Source organism: Gymnoscopelus braueri (assembly GCF_963280865.1).
Source record: "Gymnoscopelus braueri genome assembly, chromosome: 10".
NCBI lineage: Eukaryota > Metazoa > Chordata > Actinopteri > Myctophiformes > Myctophidae > Gymnoscopelus > Gymnoscopelus braueri.
In genome coordinates, this window is record NC_137611.1 from 49066645 (window position 1) to 49086825 (window position 20181).

Consider the following 20181-nt stretch of genomic DNA (forward strand, 5'->3'; position numbering starts at 1 on the left):
CACCTTTCAACCTATAGCATTTTGGGGGAAATAATTCTAAAATGTTCATACATAAAAAAGATAGTGAAAATAGCAGACAAGCTCAGAATGCATCGTCATGCAGCACATTGTGATATTGTGGATCGGTAATTCTTGCTACCTAGAACATTTTTAAAGTTCAAATGTATTAAGGATATGGCCTGTGTTTTTACATTGTTTATTTTCATTGTTGGTTCTGTCATTGTCAATCAGGGTTTCTTGGTTTATTTCAGTAATATGCTTTGCATATTTACGTTATTTGCCACATCTGTCTGGTAATATTTTTACATATCAATCCTTATTATTTGTATATGATAATTAATCATCAACTAAAAAGCCCTACATACAGCAGCAGGGAAGTTTACCATTTGTTGAGGCCCATGATATAAGCTGTGTTGTGAATAAAGCCTAAACTATACTGTGGGACACAAGCCATCTCTCATATCTCTGGGCATTTACCGAGCTATGAATCATGAGCCATGCGACTCACACACAATATAATTATAATATAATTAAAATATCAACTTGTTTCAAAAACTAAAAATGTATAATGTATAAGTCTAATACTTTCTCTTCTTCATTTGTGATAAGCAAACATGCACAGAAGAATGTCCTATTTCCCTGGAAGAGTACATGTTACTTTCCGGAAGGGGGCACGTGGATATCTCCTTGAGGGGCCTTCAGATGAGGCAACACTTATTAAGGACAACGTTGGTGCAGACAAGCCTGACAAGCCTGAAGCATTGCCAGAAGACCTGGTTAGACGAAACGCCTTAACTGTTGTTCGAGAGAGAGGAGGGGATGCCTCAGACAGACAAGAGGTGTTTGGGGAATATGTCCTGCAGTTTGGCAAGTACCAAGGGAAGTCCTTTCGGTGGCTTCTAGAGAACGACGTGGGATATATAATATTCCTTACCAATAGTCTACAAGCAGAGGAGGATGCAGGAGTCCTTGTGACAGAGGGACACGGCAAGGTCAGCTTACAGTCATTTATCAACTATGCCCACAGCTTTGATGAGATCCAGTCTCTTATAAGATACAAGTCGCAAAAGACATCTGGAGACAGATACAAGTCACAAAAGCCATCTGGAGACGACGACAATCTGGTTAGATTTGGTGTTCATAAGGAGGAAACTTACCGGGAGATTTGGGACAACAGGGCCAATGGCTACGCAGGCTTCGTACTGCAGAAAAAGTGGTCCAAAGGTACATGGCCGGACAAGCTGAAAACATACCTGATGGAGAAGAAGGAATCTGCCTCCCTTTCCTCTGGGTCTGTGCCTGCTTCAAGTGCTTCTACGGAAGGTTGTTTTTTAATGCCAGCCGTAGAATTTTAGTAAGATGTGTCTGTAAATGTATTACATTTCATATTCATTACAGCTCAATCATTTTAACAGATGCTGTTATTTTAAAGCAACATATGTACTGTGTAGAAATTACATTTTTACTACATTCTACATATTTTCTGTCTGCAGGCATCACAGACTTTGGAGACGATGGTTTGGACAGCTTCATGGTGATAATGGGGTCCCCCTCTAAGTTAGCGGTGCATTGCTGTAAGTACACATTTGTGTGTGTTTGTTGCTTTCTTCACTGATTGGACATTAAAAATCAATTATGGCTCAATCTGTTTGCTATTAATGTATGTCTGCTATTTCAATCTTTTTGTGTTACCAGCTGTTGAAACATCTTCCTCAGTTTCCGTACCAGGACAGGCTACAAGAGAAAAGGGTTAGCTTCAAATTAAATATACAATTTGTGTGACAGGTTATTGAGACACCATGAATTTATCTCATAACCTAAACTTTTTTTTGCCTGTTGTGTTTTCTGTGTTCTGGTCATGTTCTGGCCATGTCCGTGTTCTGTGCATGTCAGTGTGGTGTGCTGTCCTGTCCACGTTCTGGACATGTTCCACTAACCATTGTTTGCATGCGAAAGTTCTGCTAACTGAGATAGGGAACATGAATTGATCCAGCCACGATGATGGTGAGTACCCATTTTATTCTGTATCTAGCCTAGTTATAAGTATAAAACATACAGTATTTTTTGTGCCATTTTGGTTCCCCTGCTTAGACTATTATGTAATGCATTTGACAATTGAGTATCGTTGTATATTCAATGTGCTGAAAAGACCAACTTCATTCATACACACCAGTACATTTTTAAATACACATTGAATATACAACATGTTATTAGTATAATGTAATATACATGTAATGTCACGAACAATATAGTAGATGCAAACATTATTTTTTTGTGTGGGAATAAGATGGTGTGTGCCTTTAGCTAACCATTTGTATATTGCCAATCCTACAATGAGTGACAAGATTTTGTCTGTTGTATAGTACCATCTACTACGATGTCCAGACCACCTGCTGGTACTGAAAGTAAACTGCAGAAGTCGCCAAGAGATGGTAAATACGCTATGATTCTATTCATCTGTCCAAATAAGTGTTATGCAGTGTTATGCAGGCGGTATCTGTTATGCATAAATATGTACTTTTGTAGACTCAGATGTGCCTGCTTTGAAGACGCCTATTCCGCCAGAGCTGATGTGTCTGATGCCAGCAGGTCCCCCACAAGTGGAGAGGACAGTTTCTGCTGGAGGTATGTATTATTTTAAGTGATTTTCATGCTCATTTTAAGTGATTTTCATGTTCATTTTATCTTCAATCTACACTAACACAACATATCCCTCTTTTCAGGAACTACAAGGCCTGTTGTTTCACACACTGTCCCACATCCACTAGTGGCTCCACGTGGTAAGATATTTTCTCTGTTTTCTCTGAAAAGGTTACTGTGCTGCAAATGCTTCCTCCATAATTATAATTATATTGTAATAAACAATGTGATCATATTATCATTACATTTCAATAATGTCCTTTTCATCCTTGTTCCCTCAGTTGGCCCATCTGTCCCTGCTCCTCCACACATCACATGTGACACCAGTGAAAGCACTTGGAAGTGCAGTAATCATCAGCAATGGTTCATTAAAGAAGAGCTCAAATCTCTTGGGCTGTGGCCTAACTTTGAGCATAACCGTAAAGCAGGACATGCCATTTCGTTATGGCGTCACCCTTTTCAGCCAGAGCTCCTCGACACAGTGTCGACACTCCCACCCCGAAACTTCTACCAAATGCATCCGTTCTTCATATGGAAGCCAGAGAACGAGATAATGGTCCGGCTGAGGAACACTTATGTACTGCCATGCCTTCATGGCTGTCCAAAACCAAATGTAGCACAGTCTGGTGTAGGTAGGCCTCGGGTGGTTGTTGGCATCAGTGGACAGTATTATATATTTTCCTCTCGCCTCCACTGCAAGGTGTGCAAGAAGCACTGGTTTGCTGACACACCTAAATGGCTGGAGAAACTACCCAAGAGGTTCACAAACATTTTGCCATCAGTCCTTACGTACAAGAAGGCCCTCTGCAAGTCTGTGATTGATGAGCTGAGGCGCACTGGCAAGTCACCCACAGATATGGCAAACCAGTTAAACGAAATGATGCACCTTAAATATGAGCGAGCTCATCTGGCATATCTCCACAGCATACAAAATGTCTGGGATGCTGAGGCTGGGGTGTACGGGCAGAGGACAATTACACAGATGGTGAGGAAGGATGACACACCCCAGCCTTTTGGAGAATATGACGACGAAGAGGCCTGGTGTGGAACATCAGTCTCTGGACACTACGTGACCGACTGCCTCATTGACGAGTACCGACGGCAAGAGCCGGCCATCACCAAGATGCTTCAGGGCACCTTCGGACAGGTCTGTATATATAGTTATTCATACTGTATATTCACAGGTGATATAATGATACTGTATATTCACAGGTGATATAATGATACTGTATATTCACAGGTGATATAATGATACATGTATATTTATTAACGTACATTTATATTTATTGACAGACTGAACATGTTAACTAATTCAGAGATTGAGTGCAGATATTTAGGCCCAAAAGCTCAGTATATTGCTTTAATCTTGATTTTGTTCTTTCTTACTGCTGTTGTTGCAATGAATGTCCCTCTGGGAATCACAAATGGCTTATCTTATCTTAGGTCTGGCGGTCTGACCACACCAGGAAGGTGGCACGGAAGGTTACACTGTCATCTGGTGCCATGTCGAGCTATGCAGTGATGAATGAGAACTGGATGATTGTCTCCTGGGTGATGGTGCAGGCTGAGACAGAAAGGTCGCTGCGGCCCATGTACGACGGGTTGGCTAAGAGGTACAGTGATGCAGAGGTGGAGAAGGCGAGTTACCAATGGGTGGACAGGTGAGAATAGTCATCTTTTCTTTCTTTATTGTTGTATTGCCTATCACCCCCACCCCTCCAAATCACACAAGGTTTCACCTTAATTTGTGTGATAATACATGTTGTTTTTATGCTTATTACAACGCACCAACCTTAGTAAGTCAAATGTACTTGTATGAGCAAGTACAAAGGGATAAAGAATTATAATATGTGTGATTCTCAAAATGACCTTTGAAAAGCCTTTTATATGCCTCCTTTTTTCATCCAGGGACTGCTGTGCACCATTTAAGATCCCTGACACTCTCCCTGATGAGCACCTCAATTGGGATGCCTGGAAGACAACAGATTTCATCATCACTAACGCCACCGCTGGGCCTATGGAGAACACCTGTGCATCCCGGATACACTTCAACTCCAACATTGATGTCAAGTTGGACCTGTTCCACTGCATGCGCCGTTTCTCACGGGAGTGCACATCTGAGCATCATCCTTTGTTCAGCACCTTCTGTCAGTTACTCTCCGCTGCCTTTTCCTTAGTGGATCAGGAAGACCTGCAGAGGCTGAAGGATGCCTATAAATTCTGTTCAATACATCATCATAATCCAACAAAACAACACGTAAGACAGCACTGCCGGATCAGAATTCCATGCCCGGCATTACTGGTACAAAGAGTTGAGAGTGTACTAAAAAACTTTCACCAGATGACCGACCCAAACAATGTGCCCTTGTTCAAACCATCTATGCTGAAGTTGTGGCGTATCCAGAGGGTGCACATTCTCCGTGGGTGCCTCAGTGACCCTGAGCTCACAGAGGGGATCCTGTACCGTTATGGGGGAACTCTGCAGCTTAACCATGTCCGTGGTGAAGGAGCAAAAGTCCCCATCTGGATCCCAGTCAGAGGGACATCACAGCAAGAGGGGTTCCACTTCCACCAGGCTCAGTGGATTACTGGAACTCATGCCTCCTGTGAATTGTTCCAGGCCCAGGGCATGACAGGGGTGGCACGTTGGAACTACCAAAGACTTGTGGATCTTAAGCAGCCAGGTGTGATCCTCCCACGTGTGTTTGATCCATCGTTGTTTATAGATCTGAACTCTGCTTCAAAGAGAGTGACTGGCCAGGATAAGTACCCTGCAATTCACCTCTCTGACAGGGACACAGGTGAAAGGTTTGGCCTGGAATACAGAGAGCCAGAGTGCCGCCCAGTACCACTTGACTGGGACAAACACAAGGCAAAAGAAAGTGATTCTTCTGTTCCTCTGCCCCCTGAACTAGCACCACCCACAACTGGTCTGGCATTGGCAGCACCATCCTCTGGCCTGGCAGCATCCACTGTGTCCCCAACATCCTATGGCCTGGCAGCATCTACTGTGTCCCCAACAACATCTGGCCTGGCAGCATCCACTGTGTCCCCAACATCATCTGGCCTGGCAGCATCTACTGTGTCCCCAACATCATCTGGCCTGGCAGCATCTACTGTGTCCCCAACATCCTCTGGCCTGGCCGCATCCACTGTGTCACCAACGTCCTTTGGCCTGGCAGCATCTTCGAAAGCAGGGGACTCCTGAATCGCTGCCCTCCACACTCTCCTATCTAGCATCAGGGTCTTGATCAGGGTCTTGAGCTCTACAGTGTTGTTAGCTAAGCTGTTACGCCGAAGTTCATCTACGTAGGGTGGTGCACTTATTGTCTTTCCTGGCTTTGCCCTGGGTTGGCTCCCATAGTGTCAGTTTGCTTGCCACTAGTTATGGGTGCCTGACGCAGTGCCCTGCCTCATCCTTCTCTCTCTCACTTTGTCTGTGACCCATGGTAAGTTACCGTAGAGGACCACATTTCTGATGTGGTCCGTCCATGTGACTAGTGCCATTCGTAGCATTCTTGTGTAGACTCCATCCAAGGCCCTTGTACTGACACTGTAGCTATACGAACAGCCGCCTCTTGAGGTCTTCTCCCATGTCTGATTTCCACACTCTCCTCATCCCATGCAAGGCATTCTAGTCAAGTACCCCCTGGACCTTCAGGTCCTATTCCATTGAAGCAGTCCAGGCCCAAGTTATTTGAAGTCCTGGACTGCCTCGAGTAGCTTGTCTCCATCATTCTCTCAGGGCTAAAAAAGAGTGCGCCTCCCCGTCGGGGAATCGAACCCCGGTCTCCCGCGTGACAGGCGGGGATACTCACCACTATACTAACGAGGACACATCTGCCCGCCGACCGTCATCCACCGGCCACGCGTGCGTCACCTACGCAAGATGAGTGACATTCAAGCGCAAGCAGTGTCGCATTCGAATACTCCAACAGAGCCTTGGTCTCAACCAAACATGTTTCCGCCCGGTTTCGAACCGGGGACCTTTCGCGTGTTAGGCGAACGTGAAAAACTTGTGGAGACACAAAACCTTTGGTACAGTCTAACTGAGGGGAGTGAGACTGTCCATGTCCCAGTTGTTGCAATTCCACCAGCCATCGTGAATCCAGCAGAACCTGTGTCACAACGAGCACCTCAAATGCCAGTGACAAAGGAAGAGATCCAGAAAATGGTGCTGGACATAGTGCAGCAGCAACAGCAGCTGCAGCAGCAACCAGAGACACAAACTAGGAAATGTCTCTCCTGTGGGCAGCCTAAATCCAGGTACTCAGCAGGAGATGGATCCTCAATTCATTTCTTCTATCAAAAATTGCCAGTGCGATATTTTTACTGCTCCACTAAGGTGTTCAAAGCTTACTCTGCAGAGGGTTTGACAAATCCCAAAATGACATTTGAGGAGTTTGCACAGACTGAGTTCTTTCAACGTGAACTGGACTCAACAAAACAGAGAGTGGAGGCCAAAGCCCAGAGAAAGAGGAAACTCCCAGACACTCAACCTAGCGGACGACTTTGCCGTTTCTGCCGCCAGGGGCTCAAGCAGGGCCCAAACAGTCCGCATATTCATACTGGGTTTCCAGGAGTGACTGGGAAGTACATTTACTGTCCGTCAAAAGTACTTTCATTGTACAAAGACAAAGGCATGGCAAAGGAGATGTCATGGAAGGAATTCCAACAATCCTCCTTCTATGCCATGGAGAAGGATAGGTGGACAGCAGAGAGGAAGAAATGAGAGATATGCCTTATATACATGTATGACTTCTGCTACTTGCACATAACCCACGGCTGCAAACAATATCATACATGCCTTAAGAGTTCTGTCATACCTGCCGTTCTACCTGTACAACATTTACCTCTGTCTTACCTATAATGTATATATATATATATTTTGGTATTTAATTATATCCAGAATTAGTTAGAATCAGTTTTTATTATCTTTTGTATTGTGTTGTATTAGCAGTCTTTGCAAAACATATGGCATAAACATTTGTATAATGTCAGTATAAGTGACAAAATAAATTCCTCTTGATTCTCTGAAACTATGATCATATTTTCTCACAATTGAAAGCTGATAAATGACATTTAGCATGAAAAGAAAATTGTAAAGCTTTGAGTAAATATCTGGTTCATGTTTTTTGGAAAATAAATAGTTTCAGTGATTCTCAACCTTTTTACTTTCAAGGACCCTTACTTTGATAGGCATTAGACCACGGGTTAAAAAGGTAGCGCACACACATCCGTGGCCCAGGTGCAAGACAAACCAAAGTATTATAAAAAAGGAATAAAGTCTGCACACTGGTAATGCTGAAAAAAGCGTTTGTCAGCGTTTCGGCCTGTTCAGACCTTCATCAGGACATATACCGTTTATGTCCTGATGAAGGACTGAACAGGCCGAAACGTTGACAAACGCAATAAATACAAAGCAGAGTTTTTTCAGCATTACCAGTGTGCATACTCTATTCCTTTTTTATTAGACCACAACCCCAATACAGTACATTTTAAATCTCTGGAATCACTTACATATATTGCAATACCATGGACATGCTAAAGCATACTGAAATCACATTGGCTGGCATTTACTCCCATGATCAACAGGGATTCCCCTGCCGCCGCCGCCACGCCCAGGCGCGGCTGTCTCGTCGCGGGGCAGGAGCTGATAGTAACGGTTTACTAGCAAAGCTTTATTGATCTGTTATTACAGTGCAGTGCTGCCACCGTCTGGTGGCCAAGTATACTGTTTTGATGTGTGCTGGCCTCAAAGTGGCCCTACCGCGATATGCTGCCTCCTGTTGACTGGACATTGATACTACAGGGCCTTTGCGTTTGGAAAACCTGATGCGATTCTATTGGCTGTCAGTGAGTGACGACTATCCACGTCTCGCCCACTTGGGGCAGGAGCTGATAGTAACGGTTTACTAGCAAAGCTTTATTGATCTGTTATTACAGTGCAGTGCTGCCACCGTCTGGTGGCCAAGTATACTGTTTTGATGTGTGCTGGCCTCAAAGTGGCCCTACCGCGATATGCTGCCTCCTGTTGACTGGACATTGATACTACAGGGCCTTTGCGTTTGGAAAACCTGATGCGATTCTATTGGCTGTCAGTGAGTGACGACTATCCACGTCTCGCCTGACAGGCGGGGATACTCACCACTATACTAACGAGGACACATCTGCTCGCCGACCGTCATCCACCGGCCACGCGTGCGTCACCTACGCAAGATGAGTGACATTCAAGCGCAAGCAGTGTCGCATTCGAATACTCCAACAGAGCCTTGGTCTCAACCAAACATGTTTCCACCCGGTTTCGAACCGGGGACCTTTCGCGTGTTAGGCGAACGTGATAACCACTACACTACGGAAACAGCTGCTGTGGTACTTTGAGGCCTCCCGACACAAGGGGAAAATCCTTTAGTTGCGCAGTTTGCGGCAAAGGTTGCAGTCTGAGCAGTTCTTTCAAGGGATTTGCAACGGATTCCCTCCCCGCACAGGTTCAAAGTGCTGCCTTTGCATTGGCCGGGAATCGAACCCGGGCCTCCCGCGCGAGTGCTGCGAAATGTTAAGCTTAACTCGCCCTTAACGTTTTCAATGCAAAGTCTATGGTAGTCTTAACTCACTACGGATGCAATACCGTATTTGGCCACCGTTTTATCTCTATGGCAGGTCAGTGGCGCTGTTCCTCACTCTGCCAGCCAATCACAGGCTAGCTCAGTTTTGCAGGAGCAGCCATCTTGCTTTTAGTTCTTGTGCGGACAGGACCCATAGAGTTAAGACTGGCAAATATGTTTGTATTTAACGATAGAACGCAAAAGTACACTACTAAACACGTGCATGACATAGTACGTGTAGTCAGAATGCTGTGTTGGCCATGTTTGATTAAGAAAATGGTCACGGAACGTACATTTTAAATGGGTTCCAATTGGCTTTTCAGTTTGCATATCCGGTCTTGAGCGGACACGGAAACAGCGTTGTGTATTGTGCATGTGCCGTACCGGATACAGTAGGCGGGGGATCTAGACTGGACTGAACTAAATGGACGCGTCCCCGAAAATACTGCGAGACAGTTTTTTTTATCACAGAAGGGCATCAGGGCATTACTAAATAGGCTGTGAATAGACTGTTTAGTCAGCATGCCGTTTTTGCGTTTTATTTGGGCCATCTTTATAATTAGTTACTGTTATCCTGTTAGCTCCGTTTCATTGTAGTGATTTTATACATCTGTATAGCCAACATGACCGTCATATCGTGACAGTCATGGCGCTACTTGTTCCTGTTTTTTGAGATTTTTACATTTACAACCCGTACATCTACATAAACGTTAACATTTCAAATATAAAGTGCTGGCCCCACGGCCATAAATGTAACAAGTTAAAACGTCTGGGTCTAGGTACCCGTATCTTCTGTATTGTGCAATAAAAAGTATTTTAATCCGATTGGCGGCCATTTTTTAATAGAGTTATAATGTATCAGTGTGCAGTACACCTCCCAACCGATAGGGTTGCGTTGTTGAAAGCATATGAAAAAATGGCCACCGATTGGATTAAAAGGCTTTGTATTGAAAAATACGGAAGATACGGTTACTTAGACCAGGGCGTTTTAACTTGTTAAATCCATGGCCATGGGGTCAGCACTTTATATTTGAACTACTTTATGTAGATGTACGGGTTGTAAATGTAAACATTTTAAAAAACAGGAACAAGTAGCGCCATGACGCTTTTGACAGACGAGCGTCATGTGAACCATGGCTTACATCTGTACACAGCTGTTCAGAGTCGCAGTCTCCCAACCAACCCCGCCCCCTCAGTGGGTGCGCAAAGTTTACTCACGGACTGAACGGTCAGTGTGAGAGAAGAACAGAGAAGACGATGCATGATTATTACTGTTACTGTTATTACTATTTCGTTCGTTACACACAACAAAGGTAAGTCACTTGTTTTGGATGAATGAAAAGTTGACTGATGAATACATGTGCATGTTGTCTTGTTATTTGGGGATGGATAAAATGGCAAAATGCCCCACTCGACCCATGTAATCTCCGATTATTGTTTATTGTTTGCAGTCATTTGTGCCATATTGGTGAATGTAAATTACATTTAAATAAGATGGTTAATCATTGTCGTTGGGTATTTGAACACAGATAATAATAATACACTTTATTTGTATAGCACCTTTCATGACATGAAATGCAGCTTAAAGTACTTCACAGAGCAAGAATACAATAACAGAAAAAGTACAACTTATTTAACAATAAAGCAAAAAAGATAAGCAAAAGTATAAAACAACATTAAAATAATTAAAAAAAGGCAGTAAATCAGGCAAAACAGGGAGGACAAGATGGACAGATGGACAATGGTTGGTCATTGTGGTGTTTTGATTGATGTGTAAACACAGATGATCATTATACATTCAAAGCTGTTGAGGCACATTGTAGTTGTTGCATGTTAATCCGTCACCCTCATTATATAAACTTCAGTTTAAATATAGGTATTACATGAAAATACGATTGCTTTTACTAGTACATTTAGGTATTGTTGGACTTCTATGTTCTGTATACAGCTGTACTTGTTGTGGCCAGTGAATTTCTGTAGGCTAAGTTCTCCCCCTCCCCCATTCACTCACTCTCATTCAACTAGCATACTGGCTGGTTGTACAGTTCATGTTGAGAATGTGAGACTGATAGCCAGGCTCCCTGCTGCTGCTGGTCTGCTTGCATTGTCTTGTACATGTGATAAACATCTGCTGTGGTCTCCCCCCAGTGATGGAGCAATCATCATAATGTTTTGCTACTACTACTGTTTTACTTCTAGCTTTATCATTTTTAAATCTTCTATATCTTATTATTATCCATACTGTTGAGGAAGCTTTAAGTGCCCTGTGTGTCTGTGACAATAAACACAATGAAACATTGTAGGTTTGGCCAAAATCACTCTTGATTTAGATCACACTTGATTTGCCCCACTCTCCTTCCATGCCCCCCCCCCCTTTTTTTACACGGCCTATCTCACAGCTGGATGAATGCTTTTTTGAACACCTTTCAACATTACATTACATTACATTACAGTCATTTAGCAGACGCTTTTATCCAAAGCGACTTACAATAAGTGTATTCAACATAGGTAGGGAATGAAAACTACTAATCACCAGAAGTCTTTAGTGCATTTTCTGCAAAAACAAGCAACCAAGAGTATACCTAGCGCTAAGGTAAAAGTACAATATATCAGCTACCTATTTCCTTAAACAGATGAGACAAAATAGCTAAATCAAATGAGCATGAGCTAAAACAAATAAGTGTATCGACTAAACAAGATCCAATAAACAATCCAATAATCCAATAAACAATACAGCAATAGAAAACAAGCGTTCGTACAACTAGTTAACAACAAGTAGGTCAGGCAGAGAGGAAGGGTAGTGTTTCCTGAAGAGGTGGGTTTTCAGTCTGCGGCGAAATATGGGCAGTGACTCTGCTGTCCTAACATCAGTGGGAAGTTCATTCCACCACTGTGGGGCCAGAACAGAAAAGAGTCGTGACCGTGTGGATCGGCCAGAAGGACCCTTGAGTGAACCTATAACAAACCTATAACATTTTGGGGGAAATAATTCTAAAATGTTCATACATAAAAAAGATAGTGAAAATAGCAGACAAGCTCAGAATGCATCGTCATGCAGCACATTGTGATATTGTGGATCGGTAATTCTTGCTACCTAGAACATTTTTAAAGTTCAAATGTATTAAGGATATGGCCTGTGTTTTTACATTGTTTATTTTCATTGTTGGTTCTGTCATTGTCAATCAGGGTTTCTTGGTTTATTTCAGTAATATGCTTTGCATATTTACGTTATTTGCCACATCTGTCTGGTAATATTTTTACATATCAATCCTTATTATTTGTATATGATAATTAATCATCAACTAAAAAGCCCTACATACAGCAGCAGGGAAGTTTACCATTTGTTGAGGCCCATGATATAAGCTGTGTTGTGAATAAAGCCTAAACTATACTGTGGGACACAAGCCATCTCTCATATCTCTGGGCATTTACCGAGCTATGAATCATGAGCCATGCGACTCACACACAATATAATTATAATATAATTAAAATATCAACTTGTTTCAAAAACTAAAAATGTATAATGTATAAGTCTAATACTTTCTCTTCTTCATTTGTGATAAGCAAACATGCACAGAAGAATGTCCTATTTCCCTGGAAGAGGACATGTTACTTTCCGGAAGGGGGCACGTGGATATCTCCTTGAGGGGCCTTCAGATGAGGCAACACTTATTAAGGACAACGTTGGTGCAGACAAGCCTGACAAGCCTGAAGCATTGCCAGAAGACCTGGGGCCTGTTCCTCGAAAGGTGAATTAAATAAGCCTGGATTTAAGTCAAATCCAGGCTTGACAAAGTCGGGTCCGTATAGCCTGGTTTATTCGGTTCCTGGAACGCCAAGCCAGGCTGAAAAGGAGCGACTTTGTCGAGCTAGGCCTTGTCAAGCCAGGCTGTGTCGAGCCAGGATAATGAAGCCAGGCTTCACTTATTTCTATAAAAGACCATGAAAGTCGATAGCAGAATCCTTGAACTTGACCAATCATGGAGCCCAAAACCAGAGCGGCGTTCTTCTCTGTGGCTGAACAGCAGCACTGCAGCAGCTCATGGAATCTTACAAGGAAGTAAAATTTATAATAAGCAAGAAAGGAAACACGGCCGCAATAAATATAGATCCAGGGAGAAAGCGTGGCAAAGTATTGCCGACAAATTAAATGCACAAGTTGTCCAAAAATATGCAATTAATTTATATACAAATCCATAAATATATAATTCAGTTAGGTTTAAACATAAGGAGTTTAAGTGAATGTTGGAATTATAATTATAAACACTTAGAATAATTTTCTAATTTCAAATTTCTAAAATCGAAGATCTACAAGGGAAAAGCTTGCCTTTTGGCGGCCGGGGGTCCACGGTCCACGGGGGTCAACGGGGGTCCGGGAGTACACGGGGGGCCGGGCCCCCCGTGTACTCCCGGACCCCCGTTGACCCCCAACAGAGGTCTGGGGTATACGGGGGTCCACGGGGGTCCGGAGGTCCATGGGGGTCCATGGGGGTCCGGGGGTCCACGGGGGTCCGGAGGTCCGGAGGTCCATGGGGGTCCGGGGGTCCGGAGGTCCATGGGGGTCCGGGGGTCCACGGGGGTCCGGAGTTCCATGGGGGTCCATGGGGGTCCGGGGGTCCACGGGGGTCCGGAGGTCCATGGGGGTCCGGGGGTCCGGAGGTCCATGGGGGTCCGGGGGTCCACGGGGGTCCGGAGTTCCATGGGGGTCCGGGGGTCCGGGGGTCCACGGGGGTCCGGAGGTCCATGGGGGTCCGGGGGTCCATGGGGGTCCGGGGGTCCACGGGGGTCCGGAGGTCCATGGGGGTCCGGGGGTCCATGGGGGGCCGGGGACCCCCAGCCGCCATAAGACAAAAACATTTCGGGCTTGTAGATCTTTGATTTTCGCATAAGAATTGAATAAGTGTAGAAAAACTCATTGGTTTATGATTGGAGTCATTGGACTAACAGCTATTTCACAAAACTTGAAGAACAAGGCACTGGATTAATAAAGCTTGGCTGTTAGCCTGCTCCTGACCAGGCTAACTTCACAGCTAAATTGCCATGGTAACTAAGCTAGGCTTGCTTCAATTCTCTTTTGAGGAATCGGATAAGGCTAAACTTAGCCAGGGTGAACTGGCTAAACTAATCTTCAAGATAATTCACCTTTTGAGGAACCGACTCAGCTCTAATCCTGGCTAAATTAAGCCAGGATAGGTGGTAAAGCCAGGCTTTAGCTCTAATTCACCTTTTGAGGAACAGGCCCCTGGTTAGACGAAACGCCTTAACTGTTGTTCGAGAGAGAGGAGGGGATGCCTCAGACAGACAAGAGGTGTTTGGGGAATATGTCCTGCAGTTTGGCAAGTACCAAGGGAAGTCCTTTCGGTGGCTTCTAGAGAACGACGTGGGATATATAATATTCCTTACCAATAGTCTACAAGCAGAGGAGGATGCAGGAGTCCTTGTGACAGAGGGACACGGCAAGGTCAGCTTACAGTCATTTATCAACTATGCCCACAGCTTTGATGAGATCCAGTCTCTTATAAGATACAAGTCGCAAAAGACATCTGGAGACAGATACAAGTCACAAAAGCCATCTGGAGACGACGACAATCTGGTTAGATTTGGTGTTCATAAGGAGGAAACTTACCGGGAGATTTGGGACAACAGGGCCAATGGCTACGCAGGCTTCGTACTGCAGAAAAAGTGGTCCAAAGGTACATGGCCGGACAAGCTGAAAACATACCTGATGGAGAAGAAGGAATCTGCCTCCCTTTCCTCTGGGTCTGTGCCTGCTTCAAGTGCTTCTACGGAAGGTTGTTTTTTAATGCCAGCCGTAGAATTTTAGTAAGATGTGTCTGTAAATGTATTACATTTCATATTCATTACAGCTCAATCATTTTAACAGATGCTGTTATTTTAAAGCAACATATGTACTGTGTAGAAATTACATTTTTACTACATTCTACATATTTTCTGTCTGCAGGCATCACAGACTTTGGAGACGATGGTTTGGACAGCTTCATGGTGATAATGGGGTCCCCCTCTAAGTTAGCGGTGCATTGCTGTAAGTACACATTTGTGTGTGTTTGTTGCTTTCTTCACTGATTGGACATTAAAAATCAATTATGGCTCAATCTGTTTGCTATTAATGTATGTCTGCTATTTCAATCTTTTTGTGTTACCAGCTGTTGAAACATCTTCCTCAGTTTCCGTACCAGGACAGGCTACAAGAGAAAAGGGTTAGCTTCAAATTAAATATACAATTTGTGTGACAGGTTATTGAGACACCATGAATTTATCTCATAACCTAAACTTTTTTTTGCCTGTTGTGTTTTCTGTGTTCTGGTCATGTTCTGGCCATGTCCGTGTTCTGTGCATGTCTGTGTGGTGTGGTGTGCTGTCCTGTCCTGTCCACGTTCTGGACATGTTCCACTAACCATTGTTTGCATGCGAAAGTTCTGCTAACTGAGATAGGGAACATGAATTGATCCAGCCACGATGATGGTGAGTACCCATTTTATTCTGTATCTAGCCTAGTTATAAGTATAAAACATACAGTATTTTTTGTGCCATTTTGGTTCCCCTGCTTAGACTATTATGTAATGCATTTGACAATTGAGTATCGTTGTATATTCAATGTGCTGAAAAGACCAACTTCATTCATACACACCAGTACATTTTTAAATACACATTGAATATACAACATGTTATTAGTATAATGTAATATACATGTAATGTCACGAACAATATAGTAGATGCAAACATTATTTTTTTGTGTGGGAATAAGATGGTGTGTGCCTTTAGCTAACCATTTGTATATTGCCAATCCTACAATGAGTGACAAGATTTTGTCTGTTGTATAGTACCATCTACTACGATGTCCAGACCACCTGCTGGTACTGAAAGTAAACTGCAGAAGTCGCCAAGAGATGGTAAATACGCTATGATTCTATTCATCTGTCCAAATAAGTGTTATGCAGTGTTATGCAGGCGGTATCTGTTATGCATAAATATGTACTTTTGTAGACTCAGATGTGCCTGCTTTGAAGACGCCTATTCCGCCAGAGCTGATGTGTCTGATGCCAGCAGGTCCCCCACAAGTGGAGAGGACAGTTTCTGCTGGAGGTATGTATTATTTTAAGTGATTTTCATGCTCATTTTAAGTGATTTTCATGTTCATTTTATCTTCAATCTACACTAACACAACATATCCCTCTTTTCAGGAACTACAAGGCCTGTTGTTTCACACACTGTCCCACATCCACTAGTGGCTCCACGTGGTAAGATATTTTCTCTGTTTTCTCTGAAAAGGTTACTGTGCTGCAAATGCTTCCTCCATAATTATAATTATATTGTAATAAACAATGTGATCATATTATCATTACATTTCAATAATGTCCTTTTCATCCTTGTTCCCTCAGTTGGCCCATCTGTCCCTGTTCCTCCACACATCACATGTGACACCAGTGAAAGCACTTGGAAGTGCAGTAATCATCAGCAATGGTTCATTAAAGAAGAGCTCAAATCTCTTGGGCTGTGGCCTAACTTTGAGCATAACCGTAAAGCAGGACATGCCATTTCGTTATGGCGTCACCCTTTTCAGCCAGAGCTCCTCGACACAGTGTCGACACTCCCACCCCGAAACTTCTACCAAATGCATCCGTTCTTCATATGGAAGCCAGAGAACGAGATAATGGTCCGGCTGAGGAACACTTATGTACTGCCATGCCTTCATGGCTGTCCAAAACCAAATGTAGCACAGTCTGGTGTAGGTAGGCCTCGGGTGGTTGTTGGCATCAGTGGACAGTATTATATATTTTCCTCTCGCCTCCACTGCAAGGTGTGCAAGAAGCACTGGTTTGCTGACCAACCTAAATGGCTGGAGAAACTACCCAAGAGGTTCACAAACATTTTGCCATCAGTCCTTACGTACAAGAAGGCCCTCTGCAAGTCTGTGATTGATGAGCTGAGGCGCACTGGCAAGTCACCCACAGATATGGCAAACCAGTTAAACGAAATGATGCACCTTAAATATGAGCGAGCTCATCTGGCATATCTCCACAGCATACAAAATGTCTGGGATGCTGAGGCTGGGGTGTACGGGCAGAGGACAATTACACAGATGGTGAGGAAGGATGACACACCCCAGCCTTTTGGAGAATATGACGACGAAGAGGCCTGGTGTGGAACATCAGTCTCTGGACACTACGTGACCGACTGCCTCATTGACGAGTACCGACGGCAAGAGCCGGCCATCACCAAGATGCTTCAGGGCACCTTCGGACAGGTCTGTATATATAGTTATTCATACTGTATATTCACAGGTGATATAATGATACTGTATATTCACAGGTGATATAATGATACTGTATATTCACAGGTGATATAATGATACATGTATATTTATTAACGTACATTTATATTTATTGACAGACTGAACATGTTAACTAATTCAGAGATTGAGTGCAGATATTTAGGCCCAAAAGCTCAGTATATTGCTTTAATCTTGATTTGGTTCTTTCTTACTGCTGTTGTTGCAATGAATGTCCCTCTGGGAATCACAAATGGCTTATCTTATCTTAGGTCTGGCGGTCTGACCACACCAGGAAGGTGGCACGGAAGGTTACACTGTCATCTGGTGCCATGTCGAGCTATGCAGTGATGAATGAGAACTGGATGATTGTCTCCTGGGTGATGGTGCAGGCTGAGACAGAAAGGTCGCTGCGGCCCATGTACGACGGGTTGGCTAAGAGGTACAGTGATGCAGAGGTGGAGAAGGCGAGTTACCAATGGGTGGACAGGTGAGAATAGTCATCTTTTCTTTCTTTATTGTTGTATTGCCTATCACCCCCACCCCTCCAAATCACACAAGGTTTCACCTTAATTTGTGTGATAATACATGTTGTTTTTATGCTTATTACAACGCACCAACCTTAGTAAGTCAAATGTACTTGTATGTGCAAGTACAAAGGGATAAAGAATTATAATATGTGTGATTCTCAAAATGACCTTTGAAAAGCCTTTTATATGCCTCCTTTTTTCATCCAGGGACTGCTGTGCACCATTTAAGATCCCTGACACTCTCCCTGATGAGCACCTCAATTGGGATGCCTGGAAGACAACAGATTTCATCATCACTAACGCCACCGCTGGGCCTATGGAGAACACCTGTGCATCCCGGATACACTTCAACTCCAACATTGATGTCAAGTTGGACCTGTTCCACTGCATGCGCCGTTTCTCACGGGAGTGCACATCTGAGCATCATCCTTTGTTCAGCACCTTCTGTCAGTTACTCTCCGCTGCCTTTTCCTTAGTGGATCAGGAAGACCTGCAGAGGCTGAAGGATGCCTATAAATTCTGTTCAATACTTCATCATAATCCAACAAAACAACACGTAAGACAGCACTGCCGGATCAGAATTCCATGCCCGGCATTACTGGTACAAAGAGTTGAGAGTGTACTACAAAACTTTCACCAGATGACCGACCCAAACAATGTGCCCTTGTTCAAACCATCTATGCTGAAGTTGTGGCGTATCCAGAGGGTGCACATTCTCCGTGGGTGCCTCAGTGACCCTGAGCTCACAGAGGGGATCCTTTACCGGTATGGGGGAACTCTGCAGCTTAACCATGTCCGTGGTGAAGGAGCAAAAGTCCCCATCTGGATCCCAGTCAGAGGGACATCACAGCAAGAGGGGTTCCACTTCCACCAGGCTCAGTGGATTACTGGAACTCATGCCTCCTGTGAATTGTTCCAGGCCCAGGGCATGACAGGGGTGGCACGTTGGAACTACCAAAGACTTGTGGATCTTAAGCAGCCAGGTGTGATCCTCCCACGTGTGTTTGATCCATCGTTGTTTATAGATCTGAACTCTGCTTCAAAGAGAGTGACTGGCCAGGATAAGTACCCTGCAATTCACCTCTCTGACAGGGACACAGGTGAAAGGTTTGGCCTGGAATACAGAGAGCCAGAGTGCCGCCCAGTACCACTTGACTGGGACAAACACAAGGCAAAAGAAAGTGATTCTTCTGTTCCTCTGCCCCCTGAACTAGCACCACCCACAACTGGTCTGGCATTGGCAGCACCATCCTCTGGCCTGGCAGCATCCACTGTGTCCCCAACATCCTATGGCCTGGCAGCATCCACTGTGTCCCCAACAACATCTGGCCTGGCAGCATCCACTGTGTCCCCAACATCATCTGGCCTGGCAGCATCTACTGTGTCCCCAACATCATCTGGCCTGGCAGCATCTACTGTGTCCCCAACATCCTCTGGCCTGGCCGCATCCACTGTGTCACCAACGTCCTTTGGCCTGGCAGCATCTTCTGAGGTGTTTTTAGTGCCCAAGCAAGAGGTGTTGGAGCCTACAGCTGAGAGTGAGTTGACACTTAAATATTACAAATATTGTATATATTAATATGTGAATATATACATTAATGGATTTAATGAATAAATATTCGTACAATACTATAGTACCAAATAATTGAAACTGTTTTCTTTGTTCTAGTGCGCTCCATACCCCTGCCAGTGCAGTCCTCACCAAGGAGTGCCCGCACTGGACCCATCAAGACAGGTCGGAAAGTGTTTGTTTTGGACTACAAACGTTGGCCACAACCAATGAAAGCAGCTATTGACAGTCTACTAGTCAAGTACCATGGGAAAAAAGACATAATGCAACTGGTGGATACAGATTATGCTGCCATGGTCCTTCAGTCTGCCACAGATCCAAATAGTTTGCTACACAGCACAACCAAATATCACATAACACAGTACTCAAAACATCTGGCCAAACTGATGAACACCTCCTCATCACTGAACACCAGTACTGAAAAACTTGTGGAGACACAAAACCTTTGGTACAGTCTAACTGAGGGGAGTGAGACTGTCCATGTCCCAGTTGTTGCAATTCCACCAGCCATCGTGAATCCAGCAGAACCTGTGTCACAACGAGCAC

The 20181-nt window shown here is 44.1% G+C and overlaps 3 protein-coding genes across 4 annotated transcripts; all 3 read left to right on the plus strand.

The window, feature by feature from the left end:
• Positions 1-272: 272 nt before the first annotated feature.
• On the plus strand, positions 273-2626 carry LOC308093942 (uncharacterized protein). Of its 2 annotated transcripts, none has more exons than XM_080440349.1 (6): positions 273-1323; positions 1494-1574; positions 1696-1749; positions 1894-2004; positions 2364-2432; positions 2527-2626. In XM_080440349.1, the coding sequence occupies exons 1-4, from the start codon at positions 615-617 to the stop codon at positions 1986-1988; spliced, it is 939 nt and encodes a 312-aa protein (XP_080296475.1). In that variant the 5' UTR covers positions 273-614; the 3' UTR covers positions 1989-2004; positions 2364-2432; positions 2527-2626. The 2 variants fall into 2 exon arrangements, with proteins under 2 accessions (XP_080296475.1, XP_080296476.1); XM_080440350.1 differs by having other exon boundaries at positions 1957-2004.
• LOC308093657 (uncharacterized protein) lies at positions 2378-5848 on the plus strand (the record flags this gene model as incomplete). The annotated part of the gene is made up of 5 exons (XM_080439986.1): positions 2378-2432; positions 2527-2625; positions 2922-3787; positions 4084-4301; positions 4549-5848. 5 exons carry the CDS (start codon positions 2378-2380, stop codon positions 5846-5848), a joined length of 2538 nt encoding a protein of 845 aa, XP_080296112.1.
• An 8686-nt stretch (positions 5849-14534) lies between these two features.
• LOC308093659 (uncharacterized protein) lies at positions 14535-19279 on the plus strand (the record flags this gene model as incomplete). Its single annotated transcript, XM_080439988.1, has 11 exons — positions 14535-15037; positions 15208-15288; positions 15410-15463; positions 15681-15728; positions 16088-16156; positions 16251-16349; positions 16448-16504; positions 16646-17511; positions 17808-18025; positions 18273-19048; positions 19158-19279. The coding sequence occupies exons 5-11, from the start codon at positions 16102-16104 to the stop codon at positions 19277-19279; spliced, it is 2193 nt and encodes a 730-aa protein (XP_080296114.1). The 5' UTR covers positions 14535-15037; positions 15208-15288; positions 15410-15463; positions 15681-15728; positions 16088-16101.
• Between the last annotated feature and the right edge of the window lie 902 nt (positions 19280-20181).